This window comes from Onychostoma macrolepis, chromosome 22 (genome assembly GCF_012432095.1).
Source record: "Onychostoma macrolepis isolate SWU-2019 chromosome 22, ASM1243209v1, whole genome shotgun sequence".
NCBI lineage: Eukaryota > Metazoa > Chordata > Actinopteri > Cypriniformes > Cyprinidae > Onychostoma > Onychostoma macrolepis.
In genome coordinates this window covers 16,538,170-16,565,697 of record NC_081176.1, presented here as the reverse complement: position 1 = coordinate 16,565,697, position 27,528 = coordinate 16,538,170, and the positions used below count along the sequence as shown (strand labels likewise).

The window sequence follows — 27,528 nt, the reverse complement described above, 5'->3', positions numbered from 1 at the left end:
ATTTGAACAAAGATACAGTAAATGCTGTAATATTGTGAAATATTATTGTAATTTAAAATAACTGTTTTCTATATGAATATACTCCGTGTTGGGCAGTAACTAGTAACTAGTAATTTAGTTACTGTAATAATATTACTTTTTGCAGTAACTAGTAGTGTAACTAAGTATTAATAAGATTTCAGTAATAATATTACAGTTACTTTCCATAAAACAGCTTAGTTACTTAGTGACTTTTGATGCCTCAACCCCGCTGATTTAAAGTCTAACAATCAAATAATTCCCAGATTTATTTTCATAATTTCCATGACTCGCACATGCATGTGATGTCCCCCGTGCAGCAGGCAAACTTGGAATATGGAAAAGCTTACATTCAGTAGATAGAAATATTGCATTATATTGATTTTTTCAGGAAAAATATCTGTTGTGTAAGTTGTGGCTTCACTTTACTCTGGCATTACATCCCTCTGATCAGCATGTGGTACATTATATTAATATAATTAAAAATATTTTTGGAAAATTAAACAGTTTCTTACAAACGCATGTGATTTGATAAAATACATAACGAAATTTAATCGCATATTGGTAATGGAAAAATTACTTCAAGCTACACATGACAATTAATGAGATTAATACAACACTTCTTCTTGAATGTCACTATCAGTCACTATTGAGTGTTTGTAATAACTTCTGAATGCGATCCAATGTGGATTTTGGTCAAATGATGAGGCAGAAATATGTTATTTGTAACATTCTAGAATAATTTTATCTGGAAGATACATAGTTACAACTTCTGTGGGGCGTGAATAAAAAGTAATGCAACTAGTAGTGTAACTAATTACTGTTGCCAGAAAGTAATAAGTAACAATATTACTTTTGAAAGGAGTAATTAGTAATGAGTAATATATTACATTCTTTGAGTAACTAACCCAACACTGAATATACTACACTTTAAAGTGTAATTTATTAATGTGATGCAATACTGAATTTTCCTTTTGAAAACAAGCTTAATATTTTTTTGGAAACGATGAGATGCTTTTAAACAAAGAGAAAGATACATTTTCGATGGTAGTGTATATGGATCAATAGCCTATATATATATATATATACAGTTGTGCTCAAAATTATTCATACCCTTGGTAAATATGATCAAAGAAGGCTGTGAAAATAAGTCTGCATTGTTTATCCATTTGATCTTTCATTTAAAAAAAAAAAATAAATTAAAATTGAATTAAAGTTAAAAAAAAAAGAAGAAAAAAAGAAAAAAGCGAAAGTAGGGGAAAATCACATTAGTAAATAAATATTTTTATCTAGTACACAATGGCCACAATTATTGGTACCTCTAGAAATTCTTATGATTAAAATATCTAATATGAATTATATTCCCATTCATATTTGTATTTTTTTTTTTATCACACCAGCATGACTAGGAACATGACGTTGTCCACCCTTGGCTTCCTGTTTCACAGGATTATAAATATGAGGAACACAAAGGCCAAATTCCCTTAATTATTTATCACAAGGAGTAAAACCAATGAATATATTTCTGATGTGCAGCAAAAGATTGTTGAACTTCACAAATTTAGAAAGTGGCTGTAATTAATTGTGGCCAATGTGTATTAGAGAAAAACATTTCATAATGAGATTTCTCTCCCATTTTAAATTCTTATTCCCCGATGAAAGGTTAGATTTTTGTAATTTTTTAAATAAAAGATCAAAAGGATTAATGATACAGATTTATTTTCACAGGCGCCTTTGATCATATTCACCATGGGTATGAATAATTTTGAGCACAACTGTATAGTTAAAATAATATAATAAATGAGACAATAAAAATTCTAAAAAATTATTGTAATGTTTAAATTAAATATATATATATATACGTCTGTTACTGGGCAATGGTGATTAATTAAAAAGAAAATGGCTAATAATCACATATATCTATTAATCAATTGTGAATAAATTACATATTTTGATATTAAATTAAAAAAATCAGTTCTAGTAAGAAAGGACACATTGTAGAGATCATCTTACCTGTCCAATGTCAATGGATGGATTTATACTTCTGCCAATATCAGCAACAATATCCGTCCTCAAGGTCTATGAGTAAAGATGAGTAAGTCATGTCAGTATGTCAGATGAGTTTTACAGTGACTAGACAAACAGCAGAAAATGCACATGTAACAAATCTTCTGCATCATATCTGAATTTACCCTGTACTCCCCGGTCAAACAGTCCAGCTCAATCTCACTGCAGCCCACCGCATATGTGAAGTAGGCGTATGGCTTGCCTTCCTGCTTCTCCCAGTCCATGTCTAGATCATGACCTCTGAAAACAGACAAAATGCTCATTAAGCATCAAACAAAACCTCCCATGTTTTGTCTAGTTTTAAGCTTGTTTGCTTCTTTGATGATGCACTAAAGATCACACTGTTGACAAACATTCTCAACTACTGCTTTAATGTCTCAAAGTACATTTAATGTCTCAAAAACAACAACAACAACAAAAAGCTCCTTTTAAATGAAATTTGGGAGGTTTACCTGTAGTATCCTGTGGCTGACAGACTGATCTTCTCCAAAAATGCTGTTGTTATCTTTAAAGAGATTGTGTAAACAAACAATATATGTGTACTATCCATACAAGACACCGTAGCATAAATAACTGTACCCATCATTTTTATTTTATATCAAAACCAAAAATTTTTAAAAGGCACAATATGTAAGTTTTCACCACTAGAGGTCGCATTTTCAAAACAATAATTGTTATTGTTTTGAAAATGCTAGGCTAAGCTTGATGATGCTATGAAGGAGGATGTTCAAGGATGAGGTAATGACTTTTTTTTTATAACCTATACCTTCCACGGTTATTCAAACAGCGAATAAATTATACAAATCCTTGGGAACTTTTAGGATAACGTAAGTACACAACTGCATGAAATATATCACACTGTGCGAGTAGTTTTTGGATATTTTATTATGAAAATGTTACATATTGTGCCTTTAATAGTTTGTCCACTTTACCCAGTTCTGCCATGTTCCTTTGGGATTCTTCTTTCTGATTGGTTCTAGTCTGTTGTAGAGTATTTGGCAGGCATCCTGCAAAAGTATGATTTGTACAATCCAAAAACAGATATTAAGGCATATAAAAGTTTTATAGTTAATTTTATGATTTCTTCAAATTTGCCTCCTGTAGATAAAAGAAATAAATCCTTCAATATCAAAATCATGTTGTCCAGACTGATCTGGTGTTTCAAAATCTGGTGTTCGATACCTTTACAGCCATTCCATTAGCGTCGGTACCAAAGGACGCAGCAGACGGGCAGGTATTTGGGACGCATTGTGTGCTGGTCTCAGAAATGTGGATCAAGGAAGCAGGAATATTCAGCTCTCGACTCGCCACCTGTGAGAAAACAGCTACGATTGGCCCAAAAACTATGAAATGGTTGCAGATAAGTGCAGAAAGCTGGAAGTGGTACCTGTTGGATTTTAGTGTGTACACCTTGGCCCATTTCTATCCCGCCGTGGCTCGCTAGCACAGACCCATCTTTATAAATATGCACAAGAGCGGCAGCCTTTGTTGTAAACACAAAAATGCCAACAGATCATTTGGAGTTCATTTAAAATAATATAAAAGACTCTGTGGCATGTTTTAAAAGAATGTAACCTGGTTGAGGAAGCCCTCAGCAAACCCAATACCATATTTGATGGGTATAATGGCGATTCCTCTCTTTTTGAAATGGTTCTGCTGGTTAAAGAGATCAATGGCCTGCCGGCGCTGCCTGAAGTCAGCTTTTTCCATACACTCGTTCCAACAGCGGACGAGATTCTCTGGGTCAAACTCCATCTTGTAGTGAGTGAGGGACACTTCCTTGTACATGTTTATCTCCCTGATCTGCAAAAGTAAAATAAAAATAATGAGAGATGGAAGAAAAACCCTGAATAATAAGTTTATTAACTTGATCATTAGTAATATACAGTTGTGTTCAAAATTATTCATACCCATGGTAAATATGATCAAAGGCGGCTGTGAAAATAAATTTGTATCATTAATCCTTTTGATATTTTATTTAAAAATGTTTACAAAAATCTAAACTTTCATTGGAGAATAAGAATTTAAAATGGGAGAGAAATCTCATTATGAAATAAATGTTTTTCTCTAATACACATTAGCCACAATTAATCAAACCCTTTTATTCAATACTTTTTGCAACCTCCTTTTGCCAAGATAACAGCTCTGAATCTTCACCTATAATGCCTGATAAGTTTGGAGAACATCTGACAGGAGATCAGAGACCATTCCTTCATCCAGAATCACTCCAGACCCTTTAGATTCCCAGCTCCATGTCGGTGCTTCTTCTCTTCAGTTCACTTCACTCATTTTCTGCAGGGTTCAGGTCAGAGGACTAGGACGGCCATAGCAGAAGCTTGGTTTTGTTCGCAGTGACCCATTTTTGTTTTGGTTTTGATGTTTGTTTGTGGATCATTGTCTTTTTGGAAGATCCAACCACGGCCCATTATAAGATTTCTAGCATGGACAGTCAGTTTTTAATTTTTTATATGTTGGTATTTAATTGAATCCATGATGCCATGTATCTAAACAAGATGTACAGGACCTCCTGCAGAAAGATAGGCCCACGACATTAAAGATACAGAAGTATATTTCATTGTACACATGGGGTACTTTTTTATCCCTGTGTGCACCAAATCCATCTTGAGTGTTTGCTGCTAAAAAGCTCTTTTATTTTTAATTTCATCTGACCATAGAAGCCAGTGCTATTTGAAGTTCCAGTCATGTCTGACAACTGAGTTTGGTTTTGGATGAGAGAGGGATTTTTAATGCTTTAGCTTTTTTCTTACAGCCACTTTCTAAATTTGTGAAGTTTAACAATCTTTTGCTTCACTTCAGAAATATATTCTTTGGTTTTACTCCTTGTGATCAATGATTAAGGGAATTTGGCCTTTGTGTTCCTCATATTTATAATCCTGTGAAACAGGAAACCAAGGGTGGACAACTTCATGTTCCTAGTCACCCTGGTGTGATAAAAAATACAAATATGAATGGGAATATTCTTCATATTAGATATTTTAATTATAAGAATTTCTAGAGGTACCAATAATTGTGGCCATTGTGTACTAGAGAAAAATATTTATTTCCTAATGTGATTTTCCCCTACTTTCACTTTTTTTTACTTCAATTAAAGGTTAGACTTTGTTTATTTTTAAATGAAAGATCAAATGGATAAACAATGCAGACTTATTTTCACAGCCTTCTTTGATCATATTTACCAAGGGTATGAATAATTTTGAGCACAACTGTATGTTGCATAATGATGCGAATGGGCCAAGAGCAAAATATCTTTTTGTGACACTGACCTCTTCAGGCAGACGGCCGAGTTTGAGTGCAACATCATCAATCATACTCTCAACGACCAGCATGCACTGGGGCACACCAAACCCTCTGAATGCAGTGTTGGAGGGCAGGTTGGTCTTGCAGGCCGCTGATCGGCCACGCAGGTTTGGAATGTTATAGGCGTTATCGAGATGCAGGAGGATCTTCTCTGCGACCTGGAAGAGTAAAATATTCGAATAATGATACAGTATTCATTTCGTCCTATATATTCTCCAATGATTTCACACAGCTGTCTATAGTGACCAAAGCAAAGTAGCTTCCACCTTTAAGCCACTATTTTGATCTCTGGCAGGAAGGCAATTCATCTCACCAGTACGGACTCATCTATTGTGTTTCCAGAGTTGGCATAGTACTGGAAATCAGCTGCTGTTATCCTCCCGTTTTTCATAAAGCCTACCTGTTGTAGTATAAACATGCAAATGTATTACATAAATACAGATTAGATAATATATGAAGAGTTCATTTGCAAAAACCGATAACTCAATTTTTTTTTTTTTCAGAAATCACGTTTTTTTTATTGCACATTCCAAGTAATATCAATCAAACTGCAGTTGGGTTGTTTTGATTAAGTAATAATAACTTACAAATACAGGTAATAACAAATACAGGTAATTTACAAAATTAAAGTTCATTGAAAGTATGTTTTTTTTTACATATTAAAAGTTTGTTTTATAGCAAATAACTCCAACAGTCGTTTTTTTTTTTGGCAAAAGCAGGTAACTCCACATTTCATTTTTTAGAGTTTAAAAAAAAAAAAAAACACTCGTTTAATCTTTGCAATCTCCTCGGATGACAATGTAGATGCCTGACAAACGTTGTTGTTGTGATCATAGACTGTATGGTTGTGATTACACTCAATACACGGAGCTTTTTCCTCACCATTGTAACGCGCTGCTTTTGCAAGGTTCTGTGAAAACTTCTTCTTTTACGCCCCGAAGAAGATATCACAGGTCCATTAAGTTCGTCGAAATTATCCATACTCGATCACTTTTAGTTGGCTTCTGCAGTAAAACGTGAACTCGCGATGCCTTGAAAGTGGACAATACCGGCTTTTTTGACAAAACGTGTTTAGGGTTCAGATTGCGCACAATATAAGAGGTCATTGTGCTATAAAAAATATCCTGTAAGTGTCAGAACTCAAAACTTTGTTATTAGTCTAAAAATAGCTTATTTTGAAGCCAGTCTGCCAAAATGACAGCTTTGGAATGCTCTACTCTATGATGTAATAGTGTGGATAAGCGCCATTGCAGAAGATCAACGCCTGCTTCACTGCCTGTTTAGCCCCGCCCACCAATTCGCACACATAGTGTTTACGAGAGAAGCCAACGCGCTGGTCTACGTAGAAACCAAACAATAAAGATGGCTCTGAAGACAACAAGACACTGGCTGTGTTCGAAATGCCATACTCTCATACTACTCTTACTATTTCTGCAGTATCCAGTATGTATGCTGCGCATAGTATGCAAATTTTCTGTATGCATGGAATACCCGGATGATCTACTATATTTGTCAAAATCTGCTAAATATAACTCAAGTACACTGAAATCAGTACAGAAGCTGTGTTCCGAATGGTATACTATCATACAACTCCTACTATATTGCAGTATGCTGTGTGAATACTTTAGATTAGATTAGATTAGATTCAACTTTATTGTCATTACACAAGTACAGGTACAGGGCAACGAAATGCAGTTTAGGTCTAACCAGAAGTGCAATAGTAGCAAGTGCAGTATATACAATGGTTGAATAAGTGCAGGACAAGGATATGTACTGAGTATATGTATAAATATATATAGAAAGATGGTTATTAATATAAACAGAATTTACAGGTGAATATGTATAGTGAATAAATATACAGAAATTACAAGTGAATATGTATAGTGAATAAATATACAGAATTTACAGGTGAATGTGTATAGTGAATAAATGTACAGAATTTACAGGTGAATATGTATAGTGAATAAATATACAGAAATTACAAGTGAATATGTATAGTGAATAAATATACAGAATTTACAGGTGAATGTGTATAGTGAATAAATATACAGATGGCTATTACTATAGGCAGAATTTACAGGTGATATGTACTATCAATATAATATATATACAGATGACTGTTACTATAAACAAGGTGTAAAAGTGCAGAAATACTGTGAATAGTATGTGAATTGTCTGTATGCATGGAATGCCCGGATTACCTGCTACATTTGCTGAAATTTGATGTATGCATCTGAAGACGCTGCATGTGACATTTCATCTTCAAACGCGTGAGTGAACTGGAGGCGGGGAATAGTTATAAATGTAAGACTTGTATATGTACGTATATACATGTAAACTACAAACCATCGCTGTGCATGTAAAAACAATATCATTAGTAGGACATAAATTGTACTTTAATCTCTACGGCACTTTTCCGATCAAGTCAAATCACGTTACCTTTATCTCTGTAGCGCTTTATACATTGTTTCAAAGATATGAAATAGTAATATTAATATTGCAGTAATATAATATATAAATAAAGTTAATATTTCAATTATGCAAACATAATTAAATTCTGCTGTCAAGCAGCTCTAAAAAGAAATGGAATGTATTTACTCTAAGGACAAATAGACCAATTTGTTAGCCGAGGCTTTTTACATTAACTCCGCCCACCAATGCCTGGCTGCGATAAACAGCACTGCAAAAGTCACGTGTGTTACTGTAGTATCAGTGGCGCAGTGAGTAAAAGACGTGAAATGTGTGCTGTTGATGCGAGCGATCCGAGTTCGAGTCTGCCTTTTGTCAATCTCGTGCAACTCCTTTTCCCATCACATACCAGATCAGAAAGGCATTTGTTTTCAATAAAAAATTAAGTAAATATTTGAAAAGTGGAAATTAAATGCCTCATTAATAATACCACTGTTTAGCTGTAGGTAGGTTTTTGTCCTAATAAAGTGGCGTTCATCAAATAAAATGTATGATAATTTACGCTCAATAAGTTATTGCACACTGTTTTATAATGTACTACAGTACTGAAGTATAAATATCTGCCACCTAACTACTATTTACACACTTGTTGCTAAAGAAAATGCTGCTATTTTAGTGTAAACAGAATTTATCATTAGTTGCACTTAGTGTAACTAGAATATATCACTTTTTCCAATTAGTGTAACTGACAAAAATATCAATCTTCAGTTAAAGACAGCTCAGTGTTGATTCAGTTCTGTCCAATAGCTTATGTAAAGTTCTTCAATTATGAGTGAGTTCAATTGGGCAATATAGCATTGTTTACTAATATGAAGCCTTATAACAAGCCTTTGTAAAAAGAATAGTTAGCACATTTGTTTGTAAGGTAATAACCTTGACAGCTGTGCTGAATTAATGTTTGTGTTTGTCATGTGACAATTAAGCATACTACTCTGAAACATATGTTGTAGGCAGTATGCACTGTGTACTGGGCAGTAAGCAGTAAGCAGTAAGCAAGTATGTCATTTCGAACACAGCCACTGTTTAGTTAGGGTGGCCATACGTCCTCTTTTCCCCCGGACATGTCCTCTTTTTGGACCTAACAAAATGCGTCCGGCCGGGATTTCTAAATCGCCCAAAATGTCCGGGATTCGGCTTTTGATTTCTACAGTTGCCATTCATTGTGTGCGTTTTTGTATTAAAGCCCTGCTCGGGACTGATTTTGTTCAATTCAACGTGGGATTTAAAAAAAAAAATGTAAACTAAAAGTCGATGCTCTGCCAATTATATTGGATCTGATAGTAATGTCGCAACACAAGTGTGAGTAACTTTTTATTACGTGTTGACTATTGCTTTGTCTCTTCTTACAGATCGTTTGATATGTATAGAGTTATTTATGCGTTTTGCCCTAAATCACAGCAGCGTCCATCTATGACAGGGGTGGCGAACTCTGGTCCTGGAGAGCCGCAGCCCTGCAGAGTTTGGCTCCAACCCTAATTAAATTAAAACTCAGCTGCCTGTAGCTTGCTAGTAACCATTCAGACCTTGATTAGCTTGTTCAGGTGTGTTTGATTAGGGTTAAACCAAAACTCTGCAGGGCTGCGGCTCTCCAGGACTGATGTTCACCACCCCTGATCTATGAGGAATGTGCGCTGTCAAACATACACAACTATAAGCCAATCATAGTGGTGGGCGTTTACTTCCGTGTCCACAATCCGCCACGGATAATAGCTTACGTCTAAATTATGATGTTTTTTGATGTAAAAATCTTGATAACATTATAAGTGAACCTACGAGAACAGTACAAAATAAAAATAAAAACAAAGGCAGTTCATGGTCCCTTTAATAAGTCAGTGTTTATTAGCTGTTATTAGATTAAGTGTTTAGAAAAAGCACTAGCCTTATATCTTCCCCACACCGGGTGGCGTCCTCCAGTAATTAGCATGTCCTCTCCTCTCTCCAAAACACATCGCACTGGCCGTCCAGTCCTGAACAGAGAAACGTCTACGTATTAAAAATATTCATATAGTAAATACAAATTTAAATAATTTATATTTAATATCTAATTTAAATAATCATAATGAATCCATTATGATATTTGTGTCAAACTTATTTTGACTCACTTCCAAGCAGCGACAGCAGTGATGGAGGCCAAAATGGCAGTTTTGGTGACCTTGCCTCCGAAGGCTCCGCCCAGTCGCTTAACGTGACAAGAAACGCGATTGGACGGGATTCCCAGCGTCTCAGCTACTGACTCCTAGAACAGATTAGAACAAAACATATTTTTCTTTTACATGTTTATCTCCCTAATCTTCAACAATAAAATAAAATAATAAAAGTATCAGCTACTGACTCCTACAACAAATTAGAACAAACGTTCTGGTACATAAAACATAAAATAATACAATGAATAAAATTAAAATAAATGTAAAAAATCAATAAAATGTAATAAAATAAAATGAAACATAATATATAAATAAATAAATAATAAAAAAAGGCACAACTCCTGAGTCCTACAACGAATTGGAACAAATAAACTATGTCTATTAATTAATTTAAAAATAATAGTAAATATATATTATAAAACTAAATAAAATTGTTTAAATATCTAGCTAATTTATTTAAGGCCATTTTTGGCCTTATAAAAGATATAAATCGTACCTGTGTATACGCTGGGTGCTGAGTGGACAAATAAACTTTCATCTCCTTCTCTTCCCCAACTGGAATGACCAGAAAACTCTGTGTTTCCAAGTAGAAGTGCTCCTGTCCTCCAATCCGAATCTCTCCTGCGAAACATGTAGAACCATATTATAAATAACGAATCATGTAATCAGAAAGGGAAATGTACAATCTTACCTTCATACACTTGTTCGGCCTCTCTCAAACCCTTTTCCACATCTCCTCGCTGAATTGTTCTCCTAGGTAGGAAGAAAGACTCTTTCTCGATGGCCTCCTGAAAACAAGATCCAAAAGCAGCTCTTTAAGAATAGAACAGTTAGGTGAGAATAAAAATGAGAGCAACTAGATTATTTCTTCTCACCTCCACAGTGAAGATGCGATCCTGCAGATCTTCATAGCTGATCTTCACTGCTGCTGCCCCACGTTTAGCGTGTGCTTTGGAATCTGCGACAACAGCGCAAACCATCTGACCAATACAGGTCACCTGAGGATGCAGAGGAGATTACAAATTGTGCATTATTTTGAGGAATCTCAATATGCAATTAAAATTGCATAAAAATAACAATAAATAAATCACAGACCTCATCTTGAGCCAGCAGTTCTTCTTCATATCCAGTAAAGGTTCTGAACCTTTTGCCTGGTATGTCTTTAGCAATGATCACGTCCATCACACCGGGCAGCTTCAGAGCTTCACTAAAGTCAATATGGCTGTGATAGTAAGACAATACAACCATTTAGGTGTGACATTTCTCATTTTTTCCATTGCTGGGTTCAATTTAATGTCACAGTAATGATCAACTATGACTTATTAATTAATAAATAAATGAATATTAATTTCCTTATCAGCAAAGGCTATATTCGTGACAATAAATAAATAAATATTCATTTAGGGCTATATTTATGGCAAGAAAGAAAAAAGAAAGAGACAGAGAGAGAGAGAGAGAGAAAGAAAGAAAGAAAGACTATATTTATGCCAATGAATGAATGAATAAATAAATACACAAACAAATACACACATACAGTACATACATACATACATACATACATATCCGCTGCTATATCAGTAAAGGCTATATTTATGGCAATAAATGAATGAATAAATAAATAAATAAACAAACATTCATTGCCACATCATCATTAAAGGCTATATTTATGACAAAGAATGAAACAATGATAGAATGAGTGAATGAATATGCATGGGCATATCAGCATTAAAGGCTATATTCATGACAATAAAAAATAATAATAATAATAATAATAATGCATTGCCATATCCTCATTAAAGGCTACATTTATGACAAATATAAACAATAAACAAACAAAAAATAACAAACAATAAATATATTGTCACATCAGCATCAAAGACTATCTTCATGACAATAAAAAAAATTAAAACATGAGAAACCCATGTTTGAGATTGCAATGTATTTTTAAAAATTAAAAGTTACATTTACTTGATTTTTAATTAATTATATATATATATATATATATATATATATATATATATATATAATTTTACGTTTTTTAAGTTGTTTATGTAAAGTGTCTGATTGTGTCTTACATGATCTTGGCGTGTGGCCTGGAGCTTGTCACGATCACAAGGAAAAGTTCACCATCTGTATGCGGTAGGTCATCGCAGTAAACTGCCTCTCCTGTAGCTTGACTCAGAGCTGTCCGGTGCATCATGGGTCGGCCCACCGGATCTTGAGCCGACTGACCCTCTAAAACATTCTGCAACATAAATCACACACTGCCCACTGTTTACCTTCTGTTAAGTGCAGAGTTCTTGCTTTTTATTGGCTTTTAATTGAAAAAACAAATGGTTACAGACAAGAAATAATAGGTAGAGGAAAAGGAAACATTTGGGAATGTTGCAAGCAGGATTTGAACACACATTTCCCACTTCAGCACCATGAGACCATGATTTTGCCCATAAATGTCATTGTACACCAAGTCCGAAAATTTCATCCGAAATTTTCACACGTTAAAAAATAAATACAACCTCACGTTATGTCAATCACGTTTACACACTGCCTCCAAAATTTTCGTCCGTCATGAAAAAATTCAGATCAGGTTCAAGTTTTTCGCATCCGTAGGAAGCATTTTGAGAGGTGTTTTGACAGTTCAGAGCCACCGTACAAGCAAATGCCAAAATCCAGAATGGCGATTCTCAAATTCATCCACTTCGTCTCGCAGCACAAATCACGGTGTATAGATCCTTGCACACTGAGTTCACAGAAATTGGTGGCGGTCTTTTTAATATGTGGCTCTAGTATCGCTAGCAAAGCATCAAACTGAGACACTGACATCCTGAAGTAAACTTTGAATCGCCCATGATAATCCCGCTGCTCCTTAATAAGGAGGGGGAACTCTCCGTCCTCTCTTGGATGGACCCAATATTTCCTTTCTTTTTCTCTTTTTAAGAAGCGAGAGGACAACAAAATCATCCTCAATGCTTGAAGACTCCATTTAGTAGGCTACTGTTTTGCGAATTTTTTCGCAACAGATTGATTAATACGCATCGGACTCAGTGTGCAAAGTTTCTGTGCGTGACCAATTTTTAGGATAAAGAATACGAAAAAACGCATACGAAAATTTCAGACTCAGTGTGCAATGACCTTAACACTGCTTTTATGGACAGCTACTATAAAAACACATATCGAAAGACCATATAGCGCTACCTGAAACTCTTGGTAGCCAGGCTGGATGTTTTTAGGAAGAGGTTGAATTGCACTCTGCATCTTTTGTGGTATTTCCCCCTGAGTCACATCCTATAAAAATGACACGCATACACACACACACACGCACACACACAAATAATAAACAAATTGAAACTCCATGTGATAATGATTTCCTAAAGTGGTTCATACCTTTTCATTCAGGTATTGGAGAAGGAGCAAGTTGAATTTAAAAAGCAAGCTCAAAGTCAGGGATCTGCGGAAATCTACTTTCCCTCCTGGAGCCGACGGCCCAAGTTTGATCTCATCAACTAGTGTGCTGTACGCATCACTTAATGTCACCTCCTCCCAAGGCCTTTGAGAAAGAAAAGAGTTAAACCACAAAAACAACGCAAAGCATTAGGCAACTTCAACTGGGATGTTACAATCCCAGAAGAAATGCAAATCAAAAAAACAACACAAACTTTTTCCACAACTTTTACTTCCATCCCAGAGGCTATGCAAGTGAAATAAACATCGCAAAGTTTTACACAACTTAACTTTTATTGCAGTGCCAGAGGAAATACAAAAAAAAAACGTAAAAAGTATTAAGCAACTTTTACTCCCATTCCACAGGAAATGCATCTCAAAAAAACAACGCAAATTATTAGAAAACTTAACTTTTACTCCATTCCTACAAGAAAAAAAAAAAGCAACCCAAAACACAACACAAAGAATTTGAAAACTTAACTATTACTTCATTTCAGGAGAAAAAGCATTTAAATAAACAATGCAAAGCATTAGACAATTTAATTTTTACTCCCATCCCAGAGGAAATGCAAATCAAAAAACAATGCAAAAAAGTATTACGCAACTTATCTTTTACTCCATTCCCAGAAAAAAAAAATGCGACTTAAAAAAACATCTGAAGTATTACACAACTTAAATTTTACTCCACAAAATATAACTCACTTATAATCTAACTCCAAAGTAAATGCAACAACAACAAAAAAAACACGTGAATGCATGTCTTACCTTCCTACAATCCGATGGCATGTGCTGTCAGCACTGAGGATAGTGGCTCCCACTCCTCCGTAATAAATACTGATCTCCTTCACTACATTGGAGTTCTCGTTGAACCAAACGCGCATCCCAGCATTCACCGTAGCTAGTGCGTTCTCCTTACGCGGGGCGTGTCGGAAGGCATGTACGATCTCGTTCTGGGGGAAAAAAATGATACTTTAGTATTAGGTAACTTAATTTTTGCTAACAATGCTTAAACAACTAGCTGATGGTTAATTTCGTACCTGTCTTGTAGCTGGAATGAAAACGGACAACACTATCTCGTCTGGCTTTAGAATTGTCTTTGCAAATCCGAGGAAAAAATCTTTGTCAATAGGCACCCTCCTTCTTCCATCTGTAATGGATATTTGGGTAGAAAAGTGATAAGCCAGTCAGGTAAATGTGCTTGGAGTACATAATTATATTCAAAATTAATGCAAAATGTGAGCATTATAGAGTTCAGTTTCAGCTGTGCTCTGCAGTGTGATTAAAATATTATAAATTATACAGGAAATTGGGTCACCTTTAGAAAGTGCCACTAGAGTGCATCTTCCAGCAGCTAAGACAGGGTTCAGGTCAGAGTTTGGATATGCACTTGCAATATTGCCGCCCAGTGTCTACATATGTTAACAAACATAAAAAAATCAATAATATAAATAAACAAAATAAAAACAATTTTCAATTTTGACTGCTGACTATTAAACATTTAAAAAATAAAACTATTTAGCATTTACAATAAAGTTTATTTTTTCTTGTTTTATTTATTTATTTATTTACTCAATCACAATTATTTGAAAATAATGAAAGTATTATGCTTTCTTTATGATTTTTTTCCCCTTAACTTGGGATTTAATGTTCAAATATATTTAATTTGCACATAATTTAACACATACTTTTTTTAGTAATTAAAATTATTTTGAAATAAAAATTTGTAATAATTAATAAGGTGACACTTTACAATAATGTGTCATTTGTTAACATTAGTTAATGTATTAAATAACATTAACAAACAATGCACAATGCATTTATTACACTATTTATTCAGATTTGTTAATGTCAGTTAATGAAAATGCAGTTGTTCATTGTTTATTCATGTTAGTGCACAGTGCATTAACTAATGTTAACAAAGACAACTTGTGATTTTAATAATGCATCAGTAAATGCTGAAATTGACATGAACTAAGATTAATAAATGCTGTAGAAGTTGTTCATTCTTAGTTCATGTTTACTAATGTTGTTAATTAATGTTAACTAATGAACCTTATTGTAAAGTGTTACCATTAATAATTATTAATAATGAACCATTACTAATTAATTTAAATAATCATTATTATTAAATGAAAGTATTTCTATATTTATGTTGATTGATGTTGTTATAATTAACTAAAACTATTAAAAATTGCTTTCAGTAATTGAAATAAAGATTAAATAAAGTAAAATAGAAATATAATTTTATGTAGATATATAGATAAATATATGTAGAATAAAAAAATTTAAAAAAAAAACTAATGACAAAAGCACTGAAACTTAAACTAAAATTAAAAATCATATATTTTAATAAACTTGTTATTTTTTTCACAAAACTCACTGCTGTGCATTCTGGGATTCTTCTCCACAAAGAATACAAGCAATACCACTTGAGAGTGAGTGAATTTGTAAGAGTTGCAAGAGTGATGTTGTGCATTCAGGTTCGGTTAACACTTACAGCCACATTTCGGATCTGTTGTCCGCCCACAAGATTTATCTGCTGCAGCAAAGCCCAAAACATGTGCGTGTTCTCTGGTGGGAAATCTTTTATACTTCTCTCCAACACACTCTTCAGAACCGACATACTGCATCCTGCTCCGACACACACACCTACAAATACAAACCATTCATTAACACTTCTTGTAAAAAATCAGTTCCTTAAAGGGATAGTTCAATCAAAAATAAAAATGTCATTATTTACTCACCCTCAAGTTGTTCCAAACCTAAGTTGTTTTTTTTCTTCTGTCGAGCACAAATGTTGGTAATCAAACAATGGCTGATAGCCATTGACTTCCATAGTATGGAGAAAAAAAGTATGGAAGTCAATGGCTACCGTCAACTGTTTGGTTAACAACTTTCTTCAAAATATCTTCTTTTGTGTTCAACAGAAGAAATAAACTGGTATGGAACAACATGAGGGTGAGTAAATGATTACAAAACAAACAGAAACATCTACTCATATGCAAACACGCACATACCCTCTGATTTCTGGGTAACCTTGAACAGTTCTGGCACTCGCGTTGGTGATATTATGACAGGATGAAAAATACCTTTGAACTTCATATCTAGACCTGTGTAATAAAAAATAAAAAAACAACAACAATGAAACGTCACAGTGGCTGATATGTCAAATTAGCAGACCAAAATACATTGGATTTTATTAGGTTTGGCCTAATTTGCCTATACGCAACCTATGTTGGTGTTGCCCATGACAAGAGGGGCTTGTGGGTAATCAGCCTTCAGCTGGAGCAGCTCATCAAGAGATCCAGGGCTGATCCAGGTCATTCTCTCCCCACAAAACCTCTGAGTGGTTTGGTCCTTGACCTCTGCCAATCTCTAAACACCAAAAAAACAGAACAGACCATGATTATAGAACATGCAAATGTGCTGTTTAGCTGATAACGACTCTTGAACTTCTGACAGGCAGCTTATTGAAGCCTAAAAATAGAATTAATAACAATCTAGAACCAAATGGCGGCCTTGATAGACCTTGCTTAAACATTAAGCTTTATTTAAAGTCTTGCAGTCATCATTGCATAACCTACTTTATAGTGAAGCCAGATGAACTGTTTAGAAACAAACTGACAAACCATGAGCTCAGGAGGGAAGATCAGATCCTGCGTTGGGTCGAGGGGAAGCAGGTCATGTTTACTGAACAGTTCTGGGTGACCCTAATAAACACAAAGATACCATCATTTAATCCACTGAGCGCAAGTGTTTTAAGAACGGACGTTTGATTAAGAGTAATTATAGAGTAATATATCATAACCATGTCCTTACCCATTTCTTGCCAGATCCAAACTGCTATTTCTGGATTTATTTATTTTTTACAGTTTTTAAGAGTATATATAAATTACCTTTTACATATTTTTCTGATTACAAAAGTAATGTTTATTATATATTTAATAACAAAATTACTTATATGTGACCCTAGACCACAAAACCAGTCTTAAGTCGCTGGGGTATATTTGTAGCAATAGCCAAAAATACATTGTATGGGTCAAAATTATAAAAAGAAAATTTAAGCCAAAAATCATTAGGATATTAAGTAAAGATCATGTTCCGTGAAGATATTTTGTAAATTTCTTACCGTAAATATATCAAAACTTCCTTTTTGATTAGTAATATGCATTGCTAAGAACTTCATTTGGACAACTTTAAAGGGCGATTTTCTCAGTATTTTTATTTATTTTTTGCATCCTCAGATTCTAGATTTTAAAATAGTTGTATCTCGGCCAAATACTGTCCGATTCTAACAAACCAAACATCAACGGAAAGCTTATTTATTCAGCTTTCAGAAAAATTGACACTTAAGTCTGGTTTTGTGGTCCAGGGTCACATATATGAATTTTCTTGATAAATATACACTATTAACATACACTAATAAATAGTTTAAAATATATATGTGTATAGTATTGTGTAAAATGAATAAATTATATATATATATATATATATATATATATATACACATTAGGCTTGGGCGGTAATACGGTAATATGGTATACCGCGGGATCTAAAAATAGCAACGGTATCAGTTTCAATACCGTTATACCGTCATAAAAAACAATGCACTTATATAGGAGACGAGGATATATATTAAATATAACTTATTTAATGCCTAAAAATGCGTATGCTTGGTTGTCATCACGTGACAGTGTGGAGGAGAAAGAGAGAGGGGGGGAAAGATGGCGAGTCGTGCACCAAGTGACCTGGTCTCGAAAAAGAACACAACTTCTGCAGTTTGGCAGTATTTCGGGTTTCGACCGAACGAGAAGGGAGAGGCGGTAAATACGGCAATTTGCAAATTGTGCAACAAAAAGGTGACCGCGAGAGATGGAAATACCTCGAACCTAAGGTCGCATATACGAAACCACCATCCACTCACACTGCTGCGAGGATGGACCCAAGTTCACTCAGTGCAACCAACATGATCTCACAGAATTCCGTGTAATGTTCACGGACTTAATTAACCTCCGAATCTGTGGTGGCATCACGGAATCGCCGAAAATTCCGTGATGGGCTCACAGAAGTGATACCAAGTCAGTGACAGGCATCAGCCGTGCTCCACGCACGGAAACCCTTAGCATCAACATGCCGACGCGATACTGGGAAATTTATCGTCATCATTATTGTTCAGAACTGGGTAGGTTTAGGGTAGGGGTGGGGTCAGGTACTCCAGTGAAAGTATAACTGCATCGGAGTCTCTCTTTTTACGTGGTCCGATGCAGCGCTGGTGTTGAACCAGTGAATCCGTGCATGGACCACGGCTGGTGCCTTCTGTGAGCCCAGCACGGAATTTTTGGCGATTCCGTGATGCCACCACAGATTCGGAGGTTAATTAAGTCCGTGAACATTACACGGAATTCTGTGAGATCAGGTTGGTGCAACAGTTTCAACGCCTCCCGATGCAGGACCAACAACATCTAGGTCCACCGACAGCCGCTTTGCAATACTTTTTATAATATGGATGTTTATGTTAATTTAATTCTGTTTGACTGTTGTATTTGCACTTTTTTCTAAACTGCTATTTGTTGCTAATAAAAGTTGTTAATATTGTTGTGCATGTTATTGTTTCAGTATTAGTGTTTGGTATTCAGTTTCTGAACGGTTTAGGCACAAGCCAACAGTTTGGTGACACTGTCTGAGCCTTATGCCATAATTTTTTTATTATTCACGGTAATACCGTATACCGAGGTAAAATAGGGAGGAGGTTTGACGGTATCAAAATTTTGAAACCGCCCAAGCCTAATATACATACACACACACACATTCTGTATGAATATACGCACACACACACACACATTCATTCATTTATATTCTACATTAACAGTATATTATTTAATAACAAAATTACTTATCTTATAATAATGTTGTGTAAAATGAATAAATAATGAAGGTATATATATATATATATATATACACTGTATATATAATATTTTTAAAAGTATAAAGGCATAAAATATTCAGTATATGAAATATTACACATTAAATATTTCAGAATATTTTATTATTGCGTATTATTACGCATATAATTTTGTACTGTTTGGTGTACATTTGTAAATACATTGGCCCAGTTATATTTTATGTAAGGACACTGGCCAGTATGTTTTACTGCAACTAAAAAGTCAAAGTGCAGCAGTACAATAAAATACAGTGCAGCAGTTCAATAAAATACTACAAAAGTGTGTGCAATATTCAAGATAAAATACTCACATTCTCTATGGGCTCCCCAGATCCGTTTTCATTTACATTTGCCATATTGCATGCCGAGCCATTTAACTGGCAACAGTTTTCACTCTATTAAAAAAATAAAATAAAACAGAAAAAGGGTTTTTGGGATTAATAATCATAAATTAACGGAAAAAAAAAACAGCAACATACAAATGTAAGATATACATCAGGCAAGAAAAAAAAAAAAAATGCTTAGCTGACTGTCACGTTGTGAAAGTCACACAGCAATTCCCAGAATACTAAATGTCAAAATGTCAATGAAAATAAATAAATAAATAAATAAATAAATAGAAAGACATTGTATCAAAATATGTGGATCATAATGAGTTGCTTTGAGATAAATCGAGAATATTAGACACAGTCTAAAACGGGAACCGTTGGGCAGCTCGTAACAAATTTATAAAGGACCTGGAATGTTATGGCAGATGAACACCACATGATTCTGTAGCTGAAATGAATCAAATTAAAGATGAATCCGGACAACTGCTGTTCACCTCACAGAAGGTTCTGTAGCCTTCAACGATGGGCCGGTACCCTGTGCATCTGCATAAATTACCTGCAATGGAAACATTCATGATTGATCAAAGTCTTATTATGTTTTCTGTGCATTTAAGACGGTGTTTGGGGCATCGTACCAGCAAGACCCTGGGTCACGTCCTCCAGGGTGGGCTGAGGGTTGTTTCTCAGTAAAGTGTACATGGACATCACCATCCCAGGAGTACAAAACCCACACTGAGACCCATGAGCCTTTGCTATACGCTCCTGATGAAGCAAACATTCTGTCAATGATGCATAAAAGTGTCCACAATAAGTAATTCATGAGTTGTTCAGGAGTCCCTTGTTTGTTCTGAACAGTTAAACTGAGCACTGTTTTTAAGAAAAATCCTCCATGTCCTGCAGATTCTTCAGTTTTCCAGTATCTTTTGCATATTTGAACCCTTTCCAGCAGTGACTGTATGCTTTTGAGATCCATCGTTTCACACTGAGGGACTCAAACACAACTATTAAAAAAGGTTCAAACATTCACTGATGCTCCAGAAGGAAACAAGATGCATTAAAAGCCGGGGGTTGAAAACTTTTTGAATTTGAAGATCAAGGTAAATTGTACTTAATTTGTCTTCCGGGAAACATGCAGGTATCTTCTGTTGCTTCCGAAGGGCAGTACTAAATGGAAAAAGTTTTCAAGTTTTCAAAGTTTTCAAAGTTTTCAACTCCCGGCTTTTAATGCATTGTGTTTCCTTCTGGAGCATCAGTGAATGTGTGAACCTTTTTTAATAGTTGTGTTTGAGTCCCTCAATTGTCCTCAGTGTGAAACGATGGATCTCAAAATCATACAGTCACTGCTGGAAAGGGTTCAAATATGCAAAAGATGCTGGAAAACTGAAGAATCTGCAGGACATGGAGGATTTTTCTGAAGAACAGCAGGCAGTTTAACTGTTCAGAACAAACAAGGGACTCGTGAACAACCATCACAAAACAAAAAAACAGTCGTGGATCATCCAAGTAACCACACGCAGTATTAAGAACCAAGGGTTCCCAAACTTTTGAATGGTGTTATGTTAATAATTTCAGCTTTTTTTTTTTGTCTTGTGGACTAAATGTAAACATATTTTATGTAAAATATCTTACTCAGGACAGTACTAAATAAAAAATAACTTAATAATTTTGTTTGATCTCTCTTATTTTGTTAAAATTACTCACATTTTAACAGATTCTGCAAGGGGTTCACAAACTTCCAAGCAGCACAGTATGCGTTATTTTTAATCACAATCATTTTTACCTTAATCGTTTCAAGGTTTTACCAACTATTTTAATTTTTTTCTCTCTTTTTTTGTATTTGGGGAGTCACACCACATATTAAAATATTACATTAAAACTATATTATATTTTAGAATATTATTTAATAATAACATTTAATTTTGTGACCCCGCCCTTCCCCGTCTAATAAACACTTCTCATGTGTAGATATGTTGATGTGTGTGCGGCGTGCATCTGTGTGAAAGCCCACAGTTTCCGAAGTGAGGAGGGAAAATATTTCTGTATTTATTAGTTTTCTTTTTCAGGTATGATTCTGTATGTCTATATGTCCATCATTTTACACTGTAATGACGCTTGCAAACTCGCCCTGTGCCGCGAATCGGTCTGTTTTAAAACTAAAAAACGGAAAAGAGATGTTTTCTCATATAAAATATCATATATGGTGTTAAAAAAAATAAATGACACAGTGGATGATAAGAGCTGCTATTCTCTATTTTTATTTAAACTACATTAGATGAGAGGCATGTTCGGAAAATCTAATTATGATCAGATAATTTAATCTCATAATCTGGACTGAGTGTAACCTACTGTATATTATAAAATCATATTTGAATTGATAGTAATCTTAATCTGGATTGAAGGTGATCTAGATTTTTTTTTTTTTAAACTACAGTCATGATCTGGATTTTATAATCTGGATTGGGAATAATATAGATTCTAATGTGAATCTGTTACCTGGACTGGATGTAATTTGGTTTTGGTGCTTCCGATGCCTTCAACGGTCGTCACAGCTGCTCCGTGAAGTTGGCACACAGGAAGCAGACAGGCATTGACCGACGAATGACTGGCCAGGGAAGAAACAAGCATTTAATACCAATTTTTATAAATTTTCATAACAAAAACTAATTAATAAATAAAAGTGAAGAGATATTAACAGCATGCCTGCAGCATCTTCCTTAAGAAATAAAAAGAAATCTGACTTAAAATGACGTAGAATTTTAGTTTGAGGTGGAATCTGGATTGACAAGTGGGGGAAAAGTGGCATCATGGGGTCAGACACATTCAGAAAAAGTAGGGGTGCTCTGATCAGAATTTTTGAAGCCGATCACCAATCACAGAAAGCCTTCTTTTCATCATGCAGAATTATTTATAGTGATCCAATCAAGATTTTTAGATATTTATTTAGAGCCTTGACAATCGTGCAATTATTGCACAATAGCTTACACACAGCACAAGGCTGATTTTGTGAGCTGTATGTGAGGTGGCCTTTTCCACCAGTGAGTATGCAGTCCATGTGCGGTACGAAAGCGGTGCAGAAGCAGCACGGACTGTGCTTTCACACAGGAGTCTGCAACTGATCCATCACTGTTTACTACAAACACAACATTTATCCATTATTTTGATTTCAAATCCAAACATTGTTACTTAAAATGCTTTTTCGGCATTGTGATTCTTTTTTTACAGTCCAGTAATACAATCATTCATAGAAGTGTTTAAATGCAATAAATATGATTCAATGCTTTTTACTTTTGCATTTACTTCTAGATTGATATAATTTGCTCAAGCAAGTGACAAAACTACTTTTCTTACATTATCAGACATTCTAAATTAAAACTTACCATTGACATAAAGTCAGCTCTAATGCCTTTTCTTTGGCATTTATATCTTTTACAAGCAATCCTGCGGTTCACAAAGAACAATGCGCTGTCTCTTTAATTCAGCGCATGCAACGGAAACGATCTCTGTGTGCAGTATGAACGCTCTAATCCGTTAATATGAGCGCCGAAAAAAATACGCACCGCATACGCAATAAAAACTGTGTGTGTGTGTGTGTGTGTGTGTGTGTGTGAGAGAGAGAGAGAGAGAGAGAGAGTGAACCTGGCGTTATGTGTGTGCGCTTTGAGTGTGCATGAGCGCACGGTCTCCTGGAAAGCGCGCGAGCGCTGAATGGTTTAAACACGGCCAAGAATTAAAAAGAAATGCAATTTATAAACTTTAGTGACGGTGCAACACTGCCTCGATTGTGCAAGTGACAATTCCTGTGTTGACTGTGCAGCTTGCTTATAGTGCAGACGCGATGATTTGAAGCCATTTGCGCATTTTGAGAGAGAAAGAGAAAGCGCGCGCGGTGATTCTTTCACGCTGTTTGCGAAATTATGTCTCACATAAACTTTTCAAATTACTTTAAAAGTTATTTAATGAAGAAATATGAATTGTACAGCATTATAGTTATTGCTCCCACTCCGGACAGAGACTGACCCCTGAAGTTGGCACCGCGTGGAGGACGGAGCCGTAATGCGCCGCAGACACGTGCAGTGTAATCAGGGGTAAATCAGGGGTAAGACGGTGCCGCTGCATGTCCTGTCAATCATATCACGGCAGGCGCATCATCAGCTTGAGATCGTTTTTTGAGATCGGCCTTTTAAGAGACTGCCGAATGCCGATCAAACACCCCAAAGTGATATCGGCCGATAGTGATCGGTAGCCGATCAATCGGAGCAAGGAGAAAGAGAAAGTGAATGAAATACTTGATGCTCTTGGTCTGAGGGTCGTATTTGGACACCATGATGGTACAGGCTCCACATCCTCCTCCACCACAGCCGTACTTAGTGCCTGTCAACTGCACTACACACACACACACACACAGAGAGAGAGAGAGAGAGAGAGAGAGAGAGAGATTTAAAATTCAATCTAAACCAGCTTAAAAAAAACAATATTTGCTATTATATAATCTCCTTTGGAAATGATCAACTGTAACACTTCATGATTAACATTGACAAATCTTACAACATTTCATAAATATAACTTTTCATTTAAATATATGATCATGAAATTCAGCATATATAATTATTAAAAATAAACAACAAAAAAAGTTGAATAACCATTTATAAGAAACCCGATTACATCACATAAATAAAATTAATACATATATAATCATAAAATTAAATAGATAGATAGAAGCATAACATGACAAATAAATAACAATAATATAAATAATGTTGTTATTGTTATTATTATTATTATTATTATTGTGAATGCTTATTCACTTTTGTAAAAAGAAAAAAAAATCCATAGCATAAATAAATAAATATATATATATATAGAATGTAGCCTACTTTTTGTAAGAAAATAACAAAGCATAATTAAAGTGTGTGTGTGTGTGTATATATAATTTGAATATTTTTATAAAACGTGTAAAAATATACATTTCTTCCTCAGATAAGACAGCAGCATAGTCTCGGGGTCTGGGTTCTTCTCCATTATCTGTCAATAAGAAGTAGAAGCATATGCAAAAAACTTTCAGTTTATGCAGATTATATTAAATGTCTTATATTATAATCGCTGTCTCTGTTAAAATTAAATTATTTTTCAGATTGTCTTGTCTTTATTATGCTCTATGCATTACTATATAAGGATTGAACTTGACAACATGATCACAACCATAAATCTTCACTACAGTTAACGAACAATTACAACAAACACATGACCAGGCTAACGTTACACTTGTAACGTTACAAACAATTTCTGCAGATGATGTGAGAAATAAGCACCTTTTTCCCGTTGACATAGAAAACCAAACCATCGTTCCTGGTTTCTTCAGCCATATTCTCAAAGTTTATGTCCAATACAAAGAAACTGAAGCGAAGCTGCAGACTGGGTCACCTCTGGGATCGCCACCAAAACTGAGAAAAAGTTTTCTGCAAAGTGCGAAAAGTAGACATGGACAACTAGAGGTTAAGGCGGAGCTTATCTGTCTGGAAGTTATACAGTTATCAGTTAAGTTATTATGTACGATTCTTTTAAATATTTATTCTCATGTTTAAACTCTTCATCGTGTATTTTTGCAATTCAACGCTATTAATGTGTCCCAAAATACTTATTCTGGTCTACAGACGTTGTCATGTGCAACCTGTTACTTTTCTCAGCGCTGACTGATTGAACCAATTACAGCCGTTTGTGATTATAGCCTACTAAAGACCGTTTTAAACAAACCTTTTATAAAGAATACTTACATTACTACTCATTTTGTTTACATATCAGGTTCGCGAAATTAAACGTTAGCCGATTTGATGCGTTTTAGAACAAAAAGATCTCCATTTAATCAAGTTTAAATGTTACTCACCGAGCTTCGTTAATTACTTTTCCTTGGTTTTCTTGTCCCTGAATTTTTCGTTTTTGTTTGTCTTATTGACAGACTTTTAAAGCGCGTGACTGCAATGTTGTAGTCTGCAGTAGTTTCATTTTATTTATGTATATTTACCACCAGATGGCGCCAGAAGCATAAACGTAACTTTTAAACCTGACCATAAGATGGCGCCAGACGCCAATGCGCAATTAACGTATCTGACCACAAGATGGCTGTAGAAGCAAGAATAATAAAATCACCAAACCAAGCTCTACAGAAAGTTGTCCAGAATCATCCATACATTTAACAAAAAGACTAATAGAATGTTTCGATGTCATTTTCCCCACTTGTAGACTCCACTTTTAAGTATTTTAAACTATGAAAATATCTATTCACAACGGTTTCCCCCTCAGGACTAACAGACAAATGTATTTTCACTGTTAATGAGCCGAAGAACGTCAATAAATTGTGTTTGCCCACTGTCTCTGTTTTCTGGAGCTGTTGGAATGAACACACACACACACACACACACACACACACACACAAACCCTGCTGCGACCCCCTGTGAAGTGTGATCAGGGAACCCCTACAGAGATTACCACAAGTTAATACCCTACACAGTCAGATATCTCTCCCCACAGGCATTTAGGATTAGCTAACACACTAACACAAATACAGAACGCACACATATGCAGTTACGCTCGAGAGAGCACACTGAGAAAACCATGTCAATAAACTCAACTGCTCACACAAAGGCATTAAATGGAAAATTATATTACTCAGGTACATGCAGCTTGAACACTAAATGGCGCTCATTAATAACGCCTCTACTGAGAGAAGGTTCACAGCTATAAGTTTTTATTTTTTATTTTCTTATGCTCACCAAGGCTGCATTTATTTGATAAAAAAATACAATATATATATATATATATATATATATATACACGGATGCCCGTTTCTACCACTGAAAAAAAAAAAATACATTTATAAAATTATTTTAAAAAATTATTAATAAAATTATCTTACAATTTTGAGGTTTTTTTCTCAGAATACTGAGAAAATTCTGAGTTTATATATTTAAAAAAATTGAGTTTATATCTCACAATATTGATGACTTTATATCAGAATTGTGAGACATAAAGATAAACTTTTTTCTCAGAATTGCAAGTTTATAACTCACAATTGTGAATTTTTATCTCACAATTTTGACTTTATTTCTTGCAATTGCGAACTTATATCCCGCTATTCTGACATTATAACTCACAATCCTGAGTTTATATCACACAATTCTGAGGAAAAAAAATCAGAATTGCGAGTTTGAATTAAGCAATTCTGAGAAAAAAAGTCAATTGCGAAATAAAACAAAAACAAAGTCAGAATTATGACATAAAAGCATTTTTTTAGAGGCGAAAACAGGCTTCCAAGATATTGTGAAATATTATTACAGTGTAAAAAATGTGTCTTTAAAATAATACATTTATTTGAATACATTTAAACATAATTTATTCCTGTGATCAAAGCTGAATATTCAGCATCATTACTCCAGTCTTAAGTGTAACATGATCCTTCAGAAATCACTGTAATATGTGGATTTGCTTAATATATCTGTGGAAACTGTAAAGTGTATATATGTGTTAATGAGTACTTCAGTTAGTTACATTTGAGGGACAGTGGCAAAGGTTAAGCTAGACTCAAGGCTACACATTGCTAATCATGGTAATGGAATGTTTACTTTCACTCAATATGACCAAGAGTCTTCGATTTCTTGACAATCATGGCTAATGGCTCACTTCAGCAACTTTACTTTTACTAGCTCTGAGCTTTAGCCACGGCACTATAACACCTAGCTAACCTCGCTAAAATATGTCTCTGAATCATTGTCACAAGTAGCAATTACACTGTTCACAAGCATGACAT

General features: G+C 34.8%; 1 protein-coding gene across 1 annotated transcript in view; it reads right to left on the bottom strand.

Moving 5' to 3' along the window:
• aox6 (aldehyde oxidase 6) overlaps window positions 1-25,744 on the bottom strand; it is a 29,042-nt gene extending 3,298 nt beyond the window's left edge. Inside the window, exons 1-33 of the mRNA XM_058759448.1 lie at window positions 25,609-25,744; window positions 25,037-25,183; window positions 24,692-24,749; window positions 24,014-24,110; window positions 22,221-22,329; window positions 20,363-20,489; window positions 20,222-20,283; window positions 19,710-19,793; window positions 17,087-17,167; window positions 16,688-16,832; window positions 16,475-16,567; window positions 15,955-16,106; window positions 14,773-14,866; window positions 14,495-14,604; window positions 14,223-14,407; window positions 13,401-13,563; window positions 13,212-13,301; window positions 12,092-12,261; window positions 11,112-11,238; window positions 10,892-11,014; window positions 10,708-10,804; window positions 10,513-10,637; window positions 9,975-10,108; window positions 9,752-9,839; window positions 5,717-5,803; window positions 5,370-5,561; window positions 3,661-3,888; window positions 3,473-3,568; window positions 3,268-3,396; window positions 3,018-3,092; window positions 2,538-2,590; window positions 2,211-2,325; window positions 2,032-2,097 (exon numbers count right to left, since the gene is read on the bottom strand). Of these exons, the coding sequence (XP_058615431.1) occupies window positions 2,032-2,097; window positions 2,211-2,325; window positions 2,538-2,590; window positions 3,018-3,092; window positions 3,268-3,396; window positions 3,473-3,568; window positions 3,661-3,888; window positions 5,370-5,561; window positions 5,717-5,803; window positions 9,752-9,839; window positions 9,975-10,108; window positions 10,513-10,637; window positions 10,708-10,804; window positions 10,892-11,014; window positions 11,112-11,238; window positions 12,092-12,261; window positions 13,212-13,301; window positions 13,401-13,563; window positions 14,223-14,407; window positions 14,495-14,604; window positions 14,773-14,866; window positions 15,955-16,106; window positions 16,475-16,567; window positions 16,688-16,832; window positions 17,087-17,167; window positions 19,710-19,793; window positions 20,222-20,283; window positions 20,363-20,489; window positions 22,221-22,329; window positions 24,014-24,110; window positions 24,692-24,749; window positions 25,037-25,090 (3,609 nt within the window). The 5' untranslated portion in view covers window positions 25,091-25,183; window positions 25,609-25,744. The remainder of the gene's footprint in view (window positions 1-2,031; window positions 2,098-2,210; window positions 2,326-2,537; window positions 2,591-3,017; window positions 3,093-3,267; window positions 3,397-3,472; window positions 3,569-3,660; window positions 3,889-5,369; window positions 5,562-5,716; window positions 5,804-9,751; window positions 9,840-9,974; window positions 10,109-10,512; window positions 10,638-10,707; window positions 10,805-10,891; window positions 11,015-11,111; window positions 11,239-12,091; window positions 12,262-13,211; window positions 13,302-13,400; window positions 13,564-14,222; window positions 14,408-14,494; window positions 14,605-14,772; window positions 14,867-15,954; window positions 16,107-16,474; window positions 16,568-16,687; window positions 16,833-17,086; window positions 17,168-19,709; window positions 19,794-20,221; window positions 20,284-20,362; window positions 20,490-22,220; window positions 22,330-24,013; window positions 24,111-24,691; window positions 24,750-25,036; window positions 25,184-25,608) is intronic.
• Between the last annotated feature and the right edge of the window lie 1,784 nt (window positions 25,745-27,528).